Consider the following 15,194-nt stretch of genomic DNA (forward strand, 5'->3'; position numbering starts at 1 on the left):
GGTCTTATCGCAACAAGGACAAGGATCTGCATCTGTGAATAGGTCGTTTTTTTCTTTGAAAGTCATTTGCAGAGAAGTTACTCTTGCACCTCCAGCATATTCTGCATTTACTGCAGCAGATCTGTTTCTACATACAAGTTTTTATAGTTCAGTCGCAGACGTAGTGATTTTATTGGAATTTGGTATAACTGGGGAATGCACAAGGCTAGGGCCCACGTTGTTATGTGTTGTGAAATCACTTGTGGATGAACCAAGCCAAGGTCTGTCCTAACAGAACGATGTCTGGAGCCAACAGTGAAATGAGTTTGGCTATCACATGATCATAACAAAGTGAACACAGAAATAGGCACTAACAAACGCACACTCGGGGCAATAGTAAATACTCCATGTGAACGACGGAATGATGAGCAGCTTCAAAACTCTGGCCACAGTATAATTATGCATACCCTTTTTCAGTCGCCTTCTTTATTTACTTATATTTTTGTGTGACACTAAAAAATATTAATTTGTAAATAGTGAGGTCTGATCAATCACATCGGCTGTCCCGCAGCTTAACACATTGGAGCTTAATATTAGGCAACTCAGATACATCAACAAGTGCACTTATCTCTCTCAAAAATATCAGTTCATTTGAAAATGGCATTTATAAACACTAAATTCTGCTTGCAAGGTATAATTTGTTTTACACCAATTGACAACGTGACAGAGCTTACAGTTGTAGGTTCTGTCGTGGTAGTAGAACTCTTAGCCTGACCATCTAAAGTTTACATATACTTCATTACGTTTAAAAGTACTTATAGCACTTATCAAAGATTCATTTTGGTCATTTGGTTTTGGTTGAAACAGTGCTTAATGAACCTGCATGATCTCCCCAAAGGCTGCCAAAGTGGCTCAGTGGTTATGGTGCTCAGCTGCTGACCCCAAAAGATACAGGTTCAGTCCTGGCTACAGCGGTTGCATATTGATGGAGGCAAATATTAGAAGCCCATGTACTGTGCAATGTCTGTGCACGTTAAAGAACCTCAGGTGGTCGCATTGTCCAGAGCACTTCACTTCGGGACGAGTAGCCCCATAAACCATAAAACCAAACTTGTACTTCACTGCTGCATTCCTTGTGCAGGAATACTCATTTCGCATTTGCTATTTTTCTGCATCGGCAGTCGTTAAGAGTGACATCTCAGAAAAAAGTGACAGTGGGGCTGACTGCGAAGAAAAATGAGAGGAAAGGCTTAGCATTGCAAGGAGCGACTGTGATTGTAAAGGCACAGAAACTGCTACACAAAGACCTTTGCCTCTGCTCACTTGGTTTGTGCTCGGCGTTGCTACGAGGAGGAGAAGGTTATGAAGAGACGAATTTCTGTGGTAGCCTCATCCGGTATCCGCAGACTTGACCACAAATTTTACGATGATAGTTGATAGAGCAACACCTCAGGACAAGGGACATTTCAAAAACAGCTTTAGAAAGCATCTCTCAAAACTAAATGTCGCGCAAAGGTGCCACCATCATTCGCAAGCCCAGTTCATGTGATTATATTCAGTTTTTTTTTGTTATCATTGCATTTCCCATGCAGAAGCACGACTTCGCCTGGGAACAGGAGCTCTTTGTTGAATTCACCTACAAGGCACAGCTTCCATACTTCCACACATTCGAGGCAGACGTAAGTAGGAATTTTCTGTCACTTTCTTGTAATTGTGTTTTTCAGAATCTATGCAACAGCTTGCAGTTACTGCCACGGAATGCTAAAAAATGGTTCAATGTAACTAGCAAACGAAAATGTATGGGTCAAGTGTAATGAGTTGTCCTTCATTATAGGACTGCCAGGCGGGTCTTAACTTTGCGTTCGACGACGAGGCAGCGAATTTCGGTAATGCCGTTGAAGAAAAGCTGCGGACTCGGAGACAAAAGAAGGAAGGTAAGTAATGCGATTCCACATGCAGCCTGTGCCCAGTCAGCACAGCAACTAGCATTGATTGAGATGCGTCTCACTTGTAGAGAACTGCTGGTAGAAGCATAGTTTCACCTTACCTAAGATGACCTGAAGAATCTTTGCAGTTGGCAGTTTAAGTGACTTTTTCAATAGGACACAAGCTTCTAAGACAACGAAAAGACTACACTACACAGATCTTTCGTCGCCATGCGGTCATTTGCATTGAGCTATTTTACTTCTGAACTATGTCCTACCAGCTAGCCCAGCACCCAAGTTTTACTTAAGTACATTTATCTCACTAAGTTAGCAGGATGCCAGTTGCTGTTGATGTAATTTAGTTGCATCTTTAGCTAACTGGCCAGTTTGTTGGATTACCACTGCTGTATCATTTGTTGTAGATAGAGAGGCAAGGGAAGGAGGCTGACTGTTTTAAAGCTGTGCAGTGTGTTGTGATGGTTACTGTTAGCACCCGTGTTAGCTATTTCAACCACGTTGTTTCTTGGACACTGTGTATTATATCTGTCATCTCCCTTTTTTTTTTTCTTGCTTACAGAAAAAAATAGGTTACAAATGGCTGCCAAAAATAACCAATCCATCCCTATCCATGATCCCCGGATTCCCATGGGTCCTAGTAAGTGCAACCATATCAGCCAGCTACCTGGCTCTTTTTGTTTGTTTGTTTGTTTGTTTGTTTTATCTTTTTGTCTTGTCAACCGTCTGACTTCGGTATGCAGGCGACTATCGCAAGTGGACTCATGATAATCGCTTTATCGTGAACTTTTGCCACTTTTTAAGCGAGGCTTGTTTACACTCCTTCTTATAACTTACCTTCCCTTTTACATTATTCCTAATGGCAAACATCTCGAATAAAAAAAAAAAGACTTCGGTATGAATGGCCAGCGTTGTCAAGGAAGGCTCAGGCGCAGTCGAGAAATGCTCACACTTTGAAGCATGGTGTATGCTCTGAAGCATTCAATAGTGCCCTGCATTATTGTCCACGGAGTTGTGAATGTTATTACTCATTATATTTTGTTACCTGTACAGCTTATGTTTTGAAAACTGCTTAGAAGTGTTTAGAGAGAGAGAGAGAGAAAAGGACGGAAAGGCAGGGAGGTTAACCAGGCGATGCCCAGTTGGCTACCCTACACTTGGGGAGGGGAACAAAGGGGAAAAAAAGGAAAAAGAGCGGCAAGGAAATGAGTCGTCTAAGTGTCCAGCGACCACTATGTCACAGGGACAGAGGGCGCGCACTGAAAACTAAAGATTATAGGCGGGAATGCAACCCCGAGTCCCTTAAGAAATTCAGGAGCGCTTTCACCGCTTTCCGTTGTCTGGAAGGTTGTGTCCAAGGCCCCAGAGCGTTAGACTCTGTTAAAGGACGCGAGTCCAAGTGGAGCAGAGAAGCACTTAGGAAACCACGCTCTCGCTCAACCCACCGCATCTAAACAATTCCCAGGCCTATTCAACAGATGCTTTAGTTCAGCAATGAGTGTGGATGTCCAGCTTGCCCGGTATTGTGTGCTCACCCTAGTTGCAAAGGCGGTAAGCACGTGCTGTTTGCTGTGCTCTGAGCGCCCCTCCATTGTTGCTTGCGCAGGTACAAATGGCCTCCCCAGCCAGCACTGCAATAAGAAATCGTCAAAGACGAGCAACAAAAAGGCCAAGAAGGCAAAGGAGCAGCGGAAGTACACGAAGGCAGACATCAGCAACCCGACCGACTTCAAGTAAGCGCGTTCGCTGCTGCTGCGACGATTTCTCTCTTGTGCAACAGATGGGCACGTTCTGTGCCATAATGTGTCGCAACGTTCGCTCATTTCAATGAGGAAAAGCGTCTGATGTTCTCTGTGTGGCTGGATGCCAAGTGACATGGTTGACTCTTGATTCGTGTCTTCTTCGCCTTTGGCGTCTGTTTTGCTTTATTTATTTTTTTATCATTTCTCATTTCAGGCATATACAGCATGTTGGCTGGGATCCTGACAAAGGATTTGACGTGAGTACGCTTAGCGCACCACGCGATATATGGGCTGAATTTCGTGCTTTGGCTGTGTGTGCATTTGCGAGGTCATTTGTCATTAAGGGTTTAAATAGAAAGGAGCTTTGTTGATGTTCAACAGGCTGCTTTGAATAACAAGTGGTATGTTTTGTGATGGCACTTTTATTTTGTATGTAGTTAAGTGTTGCAGATGTATAGTCTGTTATGGTAGCTGTTCTGACAGGACAACGTCTAACCAGGCCAGTGTACTGTGCGATGTCAGTGCTCGTTAAAGAACCCCAGGTCAAGAAAACGTGCAGTGTTTGCAGTTCACTGAAGCTGCCATGGAGGCTTAAGTATGCACTTGGCTGTGTTTTTCCGTTTATTATTCTTTCACTGTGCTAATGAGAGGGGTGTTTATGGGTGTCGGAGGGCAGTGGCATTCAGTTTCCTAGCTGCAAGCCTGGACTTTCAGGACATGATCTGTGAAATAACTGCATTCTATTCCTTGGCATTTAGAAAGAAAGCCATACTAGATAGTTTTTCGAAAAGTTCACTTTGCAGCCCTCTACACTGTTTCTTAAGTTGAGAGCACAGTCTCTCATTTGCATTCTCCTGTTCAGAGTTAGTACTTCTTGCATTTTGCGTGCCTGCTTCACAGTGCTCACGAAGTGAAATTTTCTCTTTGTTTGTTGTTTCTAATTTCATTTCCTTCCCCCCTCCCCTGCAGCTGGAGAACTATGTGGACAGCCAGGAGCTGAGCACGCTCTTCGAGATGGCCATGGTCACAGAGAATGACCTCAAGGAGCCCGGAACACGGCAGTTCATCTACGACTTCATTGCCAAGAACGGTGGAGCCGAAATGATCAAGGGCAGCGCGGGCAAGACAGGTTCTGCTGGTGAGTTGCTAGGTGCCGGCATCGGAGGCAGCTGCTGGCCTGTTGTGTATTATGATTGCATGCATGACTGAAGCACTGCTTGGTGTAGGAAACTCAGCACTACGTAGTGCCACAAAAGTCAAATCACCTGTGCTATATCTGACACCTTTGCCCTGCTTTAGTTAGTTCTGGCACAGCTGTGCTCCTTTGTTGACTGCCTGTTTAACACCTCCAATTTGTAGTGCTTTAGGTGCTGTGGCTTAGTGCCGTCTCGCCAAAATGTCATGGTTTCATGATGAGGTTCGAAACAGCTCGCAAAAACCATGAGAAACCACGAAACTGATAGCTCCGCCTGGTGTGTTGAGCTTCGCACCTATAAAACGATGGCGCATTGCCTACTTTCCCCACATTCAATCTGCAGACCTGATGGAGTCAATTTTTTCGGCTTCAGGGATGAAACAGTTTTGATTTCAGGGTAGATTTTTTATTTTATTTTGTAAAATCTGGCGTCCAAAAGCAGGAAAGCTCCTTTTCTAGAGTGAGGTGCAAGTCAAGAACACAGCGTTAAATTTCGTTGGAGGGGGCTTTCCAGCCAGTGGCATCAACCGATTGTTGTGACGTCCCCGTTCTTCCCATTTCATGGCGGCACTTACAGTCACCTGTGATTTCATGCTAGAGGATTAACCATGATATAATAAGAACCGGTTGACACTATTGGCTGGTGGCCTCCTTTGAGGGACATTCGCCACTGTGTTCTAAGCTGTATCCATCAAGCCATTTCTCTTGAGCGTTGTTGCTGAAAAGAAGGCTTTTCAAACCTTTGACATGCTTAAGGTAACGTTGGCACAGCATAGGGGAAAAGCCTTCTTTTCAGCAACAACGCTCAAGAGAAATGGCTTGATGGATACAGCTTAGAACACAGTGGCGAATGTCCCTCAAAGGAGGCCACCAGCCAATAGTGTCAACGGTTCTTATTATATCATGGTTAATCCTCTAGCATGAAATCACAGGTGACTGTAAGTGCCGCCATGAAATGGGAAGAACGGGGACGTCACAACAATCGGTTGATGCCACTGGCTGGAAAGCCCCCTCCAACGAAATTTAACGCTGTGTTCTTGACTTGCACCTCACTCTAGAAAAGGAGCTTTCCTGCTTTTGGACGCCAGATTTTACAAAATAAAATAAAAAATCTACCCTGAAATCAAAACTGTTTCATCCCTGAAGCCGAAAAAATTGACTCCATCAGGTCTGCAGATTGAATGTGGGGAAAGTAGGCAATGCGCCATCGTTTTATAGGTGCGAAGCTCAACACACCAGGCGGAGCTATCAGTTTCGTGGTTTCTCATGGTTTTTGCGAGCTGTTTCGAACCTCATCATGAAACCATGACATTTTGGCGAGACGGCACTAAGCCACAGCACCTAAAGCACTACAAATTGGAGGTGTTAAACAGGCAGTCAACAAAGGAGCACAGCTGTGCCAGAACTAACTAAAGCAGGGCAAAGGTGTCAGATATAGCACAGGTGATTTGACTTTTGTGGCACTACGTAGTGCTGAGTTTCCTACACCAAGCAGTGCTTCAGTCATGCATGCAATCATAATACACAACAGGCCAGCAGCTGCCTCCGATGCCGGCACCTAGCAACTCACCAGCAGAACCTGTCTTGCCCGCGCTGCCCTTGATCATTTCGGCTCCACCGTTCTTGGCAATGAAGTCGTAGATGAACTGCCGTGTTCCGGGCTCCTTGAGGTCATTCTCTGTGACCATGGCCATCTCGAAGAGCGTGCTCAGCTCCTGGCTGTCCACATAGTTCTCCAGCTGCAGGGGAGGGGGAAGGAAATGAAATTAGAAACAACAAACAAAGAGAAAATTTCACTTCGTGAGCACTGTGAAGCAGGCACGCAAAATGCAAGAAGTACTAACTCTGAACAGAGAATGCAAATGAGAGACTGTGCTCTCAACTTAAGAAACAGTGTAGAGGGCTGCAAAGTGAACTTTTCGAAAAACTATCTAGTATGGCTTTCTTTCTAAATGCCAAGGAATAGAATGCAGTTATTTCACAGATCATGTCCTGAAAGTCCAGGCTTGCAGCTAGGAAACTGAATGCCACTGCCCTCCGACACCCATAAACACCCCTCTCATTAGCACAGTGAAAGAATAATAAACGGAAAAACACAGCCAAGTGCATACTTAAGCCTCCATGGCAGCTTCAGTGAACTGCAAACACTGCACGTTTTCTTGACCTGGGGTTCTTTAACGAGCACTGACATCGCACAGTACACTGGCCTGGTTAGACGTTGTCCTGTCAGAACAGCTACCATAACAGACTATACATCTGCAACACTTAACTACATACAAAATAAAAGTGCCATCACAAAACATACCACTTGTTATTCAAAGCAGCCTGTTGAACATCAACAAAGCTCCTTTCTATTTAAACCCTTAATGACAAATGACCTCGCAAATGCACACACAGCCAAAGCACGAAATTCAGCCCATATATCGCGTGGTGCGCTAAGCGTACTCACGTCAAATCCTTTGTCAGGATCCCAGCCAACATGCTGTATATGCCTGAAATGAGAAATGATAAAAAAATAAATAAAGCAAAACAGACGCCAAAGGCGAAGAAGACACGAATCAAGAGTCAACCATGTCACTTGGCATCCAGCCACACAGAGAACATCAGACGCTTTTCCTCATTGAAATGAGCGAACGTTGCGACACATTATGGCACAGAACGTGCCCATCTGTTGCACAAGAGAGAAATCGTCGCAGCAGCAGCGAACGCGCTTACTTGAAGTCGGTCGGGTTGCTGATGTCTGCCTTCGTGTACTTCCGCTGCTCCTTTGCCTTCTTGGCCTTTTTGTTGCTCGTCTTTGACGATTTCTTATTGCAGTGCTGGCTGGGGAGGCCATTTGTACCTGCGCAAGCAACAATGGAGGGCGCTCAGAGCACAGCAAACAGCACGTGCTTACCGCCTTTGCAACTAGGGTGAGCACACAATACCGGGCAAGCTGGACATCCACACTCATTGCTGAACTAAAGCATCTGTTGAATAGGCCTGGGAATTGTTTAGATGCGGTGGGTTGAGCGAGAGCGTGGTTTCCTAAGTGCTTCTCTGCTCCACTTGGACTCGCGTCCTTTAACAGAGTCTAACGCTCTGGGGCCTTGGACACAACCTTCCAGACAACGGAAAGCGGTGAAAGCGCTCCTGAATTTCTTAAGGGACTCGGGGTTGCATTCCCGCCTATAATCTTTAGTTTTCAGTGCGCGCCCTCTGTCCCTGTGACATAGTGGTCGCTGGACACTTAGACGACTCATTTCCTTGCCGCTCTTTTTCCTTTTTTTCCCCTTTGTTCCCCTCCCCAAGTGTAGGGTAGCCAACTGGGCATCGCCTGGTTAACCTCCCTGCCTTTCCGTCCTTTTCTCTCTCTCTCTCTCTAAACACTTCTAAGCAGTTTTCAAAACATAAGCTGTACAGGTAACAAAATATAATGAGTAATAACATTCACAACTCCGTGGACAATAATGCAGGGCACTATTGAATGCTTCAGAGCATACACCATGCTTCAAAGTGTGAGCATTTCTCGACTGCGCCTGAGCCTTCCTTGACAACGCTGGCCATTCATACCGAAGTCTTTTTTTTTTTTATTCGAGATGTTTGCCATTAGGAATAATGTAAAAGGGAAGGTAAGTTATAAGAAGGAGTGTAAACAAGCCTCGCTTAAAAAGTGGCAAAAGTTCACGATAAAGCGATTATCATGAGTCCACTTGCGATAGTCGCCTGCATACCGAAGTCAGACGGTTGACAAGACAAAAAGATAAAACAAACAAACAAACAAACAAACAAAAAGAGCCAGGTAGCTGGCTGATATGGTTGCACTTACTAGGACCCATGGGAATCCGGGGATCATGGATAGGGATGGATTGGTTATTTTTGGCAGCCATTTGTAACCTATTTTTTTCTGTAAGCAAGAAAAAAAAAAAGGGAGATGACAGATATAATACACAGTGTCCAAGAAACAACGTGGTTGAAATAGCTAACACGGGTGCTAACAGTAACCATCACAACACACTGCACAGCTTTAAAACAGTCAGCCTCCTTCCCTTGCCTCTCTATCTACAACAAATGATACAGCAGTGGTAATCCAACAAACTGGCCAGTTAGCTAAAGATGCAACTAAATTACATCAACAGCAACTGGCATCCTGCTAACTTAGTGAGATAAATGTACTTAAGTAAAACTTGGTGCTGGGCTAGCTGGTAGGACATAGTTCAGAAGTAAAATAGCTCAATGCAAATGACCGCATGGCGACGAAAGATCTGTGTAGTGTAGTCTTTTCGTTGTCTTAGAAGCTTGTGTCCTATTGAAAAAGTCACTTAAACTGCCAACTGCAAAGATTCTTCAGGTCATCTTAGGTAAGGTGAAACTATGCTTCTACCAGCAGTTCTCTACAAGTGAGACGCATCTCAATCAATGCTAGTTGCTGTGCTGACTGGGCACAGGCTGCATGTGGAATCGCATTACTTACCTTCCTTCTTTTGTCTCCGAGTCCGCAGCTTTTCTTCAACGGCATTACCGAAATTCGCTGCCTCGTCGTCGAACGCAAAGTTAAGACCCGCCTGGCAGTCCTATAATGAAGGACAACTCATTACACTTGACCCATACATTTTCGTTTGCTAGTTACATTGAACCATTTTTTAGCATTCCGTGGCAGTAACTGCAAGCTGTTGCATAGATTCTGAAAAACACAATTACAAGAAAGTGACAGAAAATTCCTACTTACGTCTGCCTCGAATGTGTGGAAGTATGGAAGCTGTGCCTTGTAGGTGAATTCAACAAAGAGCTCCTGTTCCCAGGCGAAGTCGTGCTTCTGCATGGGAAATGCAATGATAACAAAAAAAAACTGAATATAATCACATGAACTGGGCTTGCGAATGATGGTGGCACCTTTGCGCGACATTTAGTTTTGAGAGATGCTTTCTAAAGCTGTTTTTGAAATGTCCCTTGTCCTGAGGTGTTGCTCTATCAACTATCATCGTAAAATTTGTGGTCAAGTCTGCGGATACCGGATGAGGCTACCACAGAAATTCGTCTCTTCATAACCTTCTCCTCCTCGTAGCAACGCCGAGCACAAACCAAGTGAGCAGAGGCAAAGGTCTTTGTGTAGCAGTTTCTGTGCCTTTACAATCACAGTCGCTCCCTTGCAATGCTAAGCCTTTCCTCTCATTTTTCTTCGCAGTCAGCCCCACTGTCACTTTTTTCTGAGATGTCACTCTTAACGACTGCCGATGCAGAAAAATAGCAAATGCGAAATGAGTATTCCTGCACAAGGAATGCAGCAGTGAAGTACAAGTTTGGTTTTATGGTTTATGGGGCTACTCGTCCCGAAGTGAAGTGCTCTGGACAATGCGACCACCTGAGGTTCTTTAACGTGCACAGACATTGCACAGTACATGGGCTTCTAATATTTTGCCTCCATCAATATGCAACCGCTGTAGCCAGGACTGAACCTGTATCTTTTGGGTCAGCAGCTGAGCACCATAACCACTGAGCCACTTTGGCAGCCTTTGGGGAGATCATGCAGGTTCATTAAGCACTGTTTCAACCAAAACCAAATGACCAAAATGAATCTTTGAAAAGTGCTATAAGTACTTTTAAACGTAATGAAGTAAATGTAAACTTTAGATGGTCAGGCTAAGAGTTCTACTACCACGACAGAACCAACAACTGTAAGCTCTGTCACTTTGTCAATTGGAGTAAAACAAATTATACCTTGCAAGCAGAATTTAGAGTTTATAAATGCCATTTTCAAATGAACTGAAATTTTTGAGAGAGAAAAGTGCACTTTTTGAAGTATCTGAGTTGCCTAAAATTAAGCTCCAATTGTTTAAGCTGCGGGACAGCCGATGAGATTGAACAGACCTCACTATTTACAAATTAATATTTTTTAGTGTCACACAAAAATAAAAGTAAATAAAGAAGGCGACTGAAAAAGGTATGCATAATTATACTGTGGCCAGAGTTTTGAAGCAGCTCATCATTCCGTCGTTCACATGTGAGTATTTACTATTGCCCCGAGTGTGCGTTTGTTAGTGCCAATTTCTGTGTTCACTTTTTATGATCATTGAAAGCCCAAACACATTTCACTTTTGCTCCAGACATCGTTCTGTTAGGACAGACCTTGGCTTGTTCATCCCACAAGTGATTTCACAACACCATAACAACGTGGGCCCTAGCCTTGTGCATTCCCCAGTTATACCAAATTCCAATAAAATCACTACGTCTGCGACTGAACTATAAAAACTTGTATGTAGAAACAGATCTGCTGCATAAATGCAGAAAATGCTGGAGGTGCAAGAGTAACTTCTCTGCAAATGACTTTCAAAGAAAAAAACGACCTAATCACAGATGCAGATCCTTGTCCTTCGATAAGACCCCATTTGAAAAAGAATTTCCGAAAGCAAGCACCAACTCTATGCACCCTTTACGAGCCACCTTCATCAACACTCACGTCAAAGTCATAGAGACGAATGAAGAACGCCTTCGCAGCATTGTCCTTGATGAAGCAGGCGACACCGCAGCAGCGGCGCTGCCACCGGTCATGCCTGGGGGGCGGTCCCGACTGGTAGATTTCCGCAATGCCCATAGAGAGCACCTGCAGAGAAAGGATCACATGTCCACACTACAGATAACAGTGCTTGTGACAATTTCAACTATGTTTTATTGGCATGGAGAAGCATGCAAAAATTTGGGGCGGTAATTAGTGCAACATTCACCTTGTTTCCTTTAATTTACCTGAAGAATCTCAAATGGGGGCATTAGATGAGGAATGAGAAAAAAATTCAGGGGGGGTACTTTGTTGACCTAAAAGTGCGGTGAGGAGAAACCCTTCAGCGCGGTGTTACTGCTTGTGTCACTGATGTGTGGTTAAGATGTTAAGTACACAATTGTCTGTGAATCTTAAATGCTGGAGACACTGGAGGGCGTCTGGGAGGCATCCGTCTGATTCGACGCCTTTCTGCAAACACTCTCCAGCGTCCTAGACAAGGAGACCTACATATGCGTTGGCAGGAAGAAGTAGTGTAGCCATTAGCATGCTTGGCTGCGGAACGGAAGGATGGTGGTTTGAATCCCATCATGCACAAAGATTTCTTTTCTGGTCTGACTAGAAAAAACGTGACACCTCTACTGACAACCTTCTGTTGACAACAATGAGGCATTAAGGGCTTTCGCCTTAATAAATGAACAAGCTCCAGTCCTTCAACCATGCTTTGCTTCGATAGCAGTTAAAGGTGCACTGAAGAGGATTCTGAACTTGTCTTTTTGCCGCGGGAACTCGATCTACACGTTCCGAGCTTTCTTAGAAACTTCGATTTATTGCCCTGTGTGGCCGATTTCCCTAATTAAGTTGAATTAACGTCCGGCTCCCGCCTTATTTTTTTAATTCTCTCTCGTACTGTGGGCGGAGTCCACCAACGCGTGGAGCGCCTTTCACCCAGTTCCGTGGCGGCTTGCCGCTCTGCCATCGGAGGAGTAATACGTAGTAGTCCGTAGTAGCAAATAGTCAGCGCGCATTTTTATTTCTTCAGGCTTATTTTGTGGCTATATTATCTTCAAATGAAACTATTTATTCATGGAAACCTAAAAAACAAAATAAAGCGAAAGCAATGCCTCCACGGGACTGGGTGAAAGGTGCTCCACACGTTGGTCGACTCCGCCCACCGTACGAGGGAGAATTAAAAAAAAAAGGCGGGAGCCAGATGTTAATTCGATTTAATTGGGGAAATCGGCCACACAGGGCAATAAGTCACTGTTTCTAAGAATGCTAGGAACGTGTAGATTGAGTTCCCGTGGCAAAAAGACAAGTTCAGAATCCTCTTCAGTGCACCTTTAAGCAACCCCAGGGTCATCTCAGAAAGAAGCCAACAGCCACAGAAACCAACGGACACAGGGGATTTCTTTTTTATTTATTTATTTTGTGGTCTTGATCAATTTAGAATAATACTGAACATGTTACCGCTTAAAGCTAATTGATAAGAAAAGCAGAAGAAAAAACAACCACATGCCGCCAGTGGGATCCGAACCCACGACCTCCGAATTTTGCGTCCGGTGCTCTACCTCTGAGCTACGGCAACGGCTGTCAAGTCTTCTGCTTTCGGGGGTATTTATGTTTTACAAATAACCTAACTTGAGAGTGTTCATCAGCGCCACCCGCGTTCGTAAGCGGCGGACGTAGCACGTCCTGAGGTACCGCTGGTGTGACGTAGAACGTCATCTAACGGCGAGAGTGGAAGCTGTGTGAGAACCCTCTTATGCTTCCTATGGCATCATGGCTGCCAGAACCGAGACCCTCGCTAAGCAATTAAGCAAACAAGGGGAGGGAAAATGAGGGGCTCGTTATAAATATCAGAAAGAAGCCAACAGCCACAGAAACCAACAGACACAGGGGTAATGGGCATATGGGTTTCACGAATATTGTAGTAAAAATTTGAATTTTAGTGTCATTGCTCCTTTCCTTCCCTTCTCGTCACTTTTTGCATGCTGCAAGGTTGGCGTTCCTCTGCCGGCTCCACCTCCGGGGGCGGGGCTTCCTGACCCACCAGAGCAACACGGCTTATTGGCCGTGGCCATGGTAGCTGCCTGACGTCTGAAAGAATCTAACCAATAGCCATTTTTCAACTTGTATACGCAGGTGTGAGTGACAGAGGAGGGAGCGAGCACGAAAAAGTCGCCAGGAAGATGCAGTAGGTATCAGTGGTTTAAACCTAATCCTCGACAAGCCTGGGTTGCTACATGTCACCAACCAATCTCTCTTCCCTTTCTTTCTTTGTTCCCGAAGGGAAACATCCTGACACATTCTCTGGTCACAATGTGAGATAATGAACCATGACTCCTGAATGCATTTTTTGCCATTCACTACAGCTTAAGCCCTTTAAAGACAGTGACTATTTGTACCACTTGTGTCAAAAAATGTAAGTAAATAAGGTGCCAACTGTTCGTGCTTGAACAAACCATTTCTTCCCAACATAAATTAACATCAGCATATTTAGTAACTCCAGGTGGTTCCTTTTTATATCAGTCTTGAACATCATGCTGAGGTGCAGTGAAAGAGCCCCAAAAAAATATATCAGCTTTTTGGGGGTGTCACTATGCTGTTTTCATGCGAAAGTACATGGCTACTGCAGGTGCCAACATAACAGTCATCTATTCTATAAATTCTCCATGCAGCCATTTGCCAATCCGGACGAATAAGGACGACAACTGCTGCAAGTGTGGCAGTCACAGCCCCCTTCACATGCGGTATTGTGATAATGTGGGGGAAACAATGAGGTCAGCGCACTGTGCACTAAAATATGAGGTAAAAGATGAGACCAGACAGGACACAGCACTGATAAGCAACCCAGCCGTTTACAGCACAGGATGCAATATATGCAACAGAACAAATAAGCACAAACACAGGAAAGGAGGCACAGGATATGAAATCTACTCGTTCTGAGTCCTTCTTTTCTTGTGTGCTATCCTGTATTTTAGCATTGCTTCTTTCTCTGCTTAGCTCATTCCAGGATGCTACTGCATAACCATGCTACTGCACAACCGTGCTACTGATAACTGCAGCCCCCCCCCCCCCCCCCCCCCCTCCCGACCCTTGAGTGTTGCACAATGTGTAACACAATATGCATTGATGTGCGCCTACAAACCTGAGTTTAGCCTTTAATGTTCGACTCCTCCTGCGTACAAGAAGACTTCAGTCTTATGTCTCTGGCAGAAACGAATGCAAATAACTGCTCCATGAAAACTCCCGAGCACCAAATCATTGTGAAAGCGGCGACACTCAAAACGAAACAAGACACGGCTGCCGCAAGGCAACCAGGATGTGATGAACGGTCGTCAACGCCGATGGAGAGCAGATGTGTCAGCGGCCGCGCTGACGGCTCGCCCAATCGCAACTCGCACCGCTAAAAGCGCCATTTATCATCCGACACCTACTAGACGGAACTTTGCCCCGGGGAGTGCTTTGAGGCAGTGACGTCTCCAGCGCGTACGTCACGACAGCTACGCGAGATCGAGCATACTTCCTCAGGGCACCGTGAATCCTGCCGACGGCCGCAGGTGCGCCGTACGGAATCCACTACGCACGGGACAGAACTACGCCGAGCGTTGTACTACGGTACGGGATGACTTAAAGAGAGTTCTTTCCGTCGACAAGTCCTTGCAAACTCGCTTAATGCGGCGAGGAACAGGAATGCGCTCCAAAAGATAAGACGCGATGTGGGCTGGTTCCGTGTATTGTTTGATTTGTAGGTACTCCAAGCAAGCGCGAGTCTGCGCACGGTGGCAGTGAGCACGACGTCTCGCACATAGCCGTACAAACGGAAAAAGAATGAGGTAGCACTGAAGGGGGCGAGCCAGCTC

General features: G+C 45.1%; 3 protein-coding genes and 1 non-coding gene across 5 annotated transcripts in view; 2 read left to right on the forward strand and 2 right to left on the reverse strand.

Annotated features, from left to right (window-relative positions):
* The window catches only part of LOC149335173 (actin nucleation-promoting factor WASL-like), a 58,999-nt gene that overhangs the window by 42,615 nt on the left and 1,190 nt on the right, over window positions 1-15,194 (reverse strand). Inside the window, exons 2-8 of the mRNA XM_089551857.1 lie at window positions 11,293-11,436; window positions 9,565-9,651; window positions 9,310-9,409; window positions 8,665-8,742; window positions 7,572-7,698; window positions 7,306-7,348; window positions 6,427-6,595 (exon numbers count right to left, since the gene is read on the reverse strand). Of these exons, the coding sequence (XP_089407983.1) occupies window positions 6,427-6,595; window positions 7,306-7,348; window positions 7,572-7,698; window positions 8,665-8,742; window positions 9,310-9,409; window positions 9,565-9,651; window positions 11,293-11,436 (748 nt within the window). The remainder of the gene's footprint in view (window positions 1-6,426; window positions 6,596-7,305; window positions 7,349-7,571; window positions 7,699-8,664; window positions 8,743-9,309; window positions 9,410-9,564; window positions 9,652-11,292; window positions 11,437-15,194) is intronic.
* The window catches only part of Pfrx (6-phosphofructo-2-kinase/fructose-2,6-biphosphatase), a 164,926-nt gene that overhangs the window by 12,953 nt on the left and 136,779 nt on the right, over window positions 1-15,194 (forward strand). The gene's annotated exons all lie outside the window — the stretch shown is intronic.
* LOC149335176 (actin nucleation-promoting factor WASL-like) lies at window positions 1,467-4,870 on the forward strand. The gene is made up of 6 exons (XM_089553593.1): window positions 1,467-1,658; window positions 1,814-1,913; window positions 2,482-2,559; window positions 3,526-3,652; window positions 3,876-3,918; window positions 4,631-4,870. Exons 1-6 carry the CDS (start codon window positions 1,482-1,484, stop codon window positions 4,868-4,870), a joined length of 765 nt encoding a protein of 254 aa, XP_089409719.1. The 5' UTR covers window positions 1,467-1,481.
* Window positions 12,845-12,919, reverse strand: TRNAL-CAA (transfer RNA leucine (anticodon CAA)). Its single transcript has one exon. It is a non-coding gene; the product is annotated as a tRNA-Leu (tRNA).

The sequence above is a fragment of the Amblyomma mixtum genome, chromosome 7 (assembly GCF_055824585.1).
Source record: "Amblyomma mixtum isolate Tamu chromosome 7, ASM5582458v1, whole genome shotgun sequence".
Taxonomy (NCBI): domain Eukaryota; kingdom Metazoa; phylum Arthropoda; class Arachnida; order Ixodida; family Ixodidae; genus Amblyomma; species Amblyomma mixtum.

Excerpts from the sequence above, each read along its gene's own strand:
- LOC149335176 (XM_089553593.1), top strand. The coding sequence starts at position 1,482 with ATGTCGCGCAAAGGTGCCACCATCATTCGCAAGCCCAGTTCATGTGAT. Across the intron at positions 2,560-3,525 it reads CCGGATTCCCATGGGTCCTA|GTACAAATGGCCTCCCCAGC; the intron begins GTAAGTGCAACC and ends TTGCTTGCGCAG. Across the intron at positions 3,919-4,630 it reads ATCCTGACAAAGGATTTGAC|CTGGAGAACTATGTGGACAG; the intron begins GTGAGTACGCTT and ends CCTCCCCTGCAG.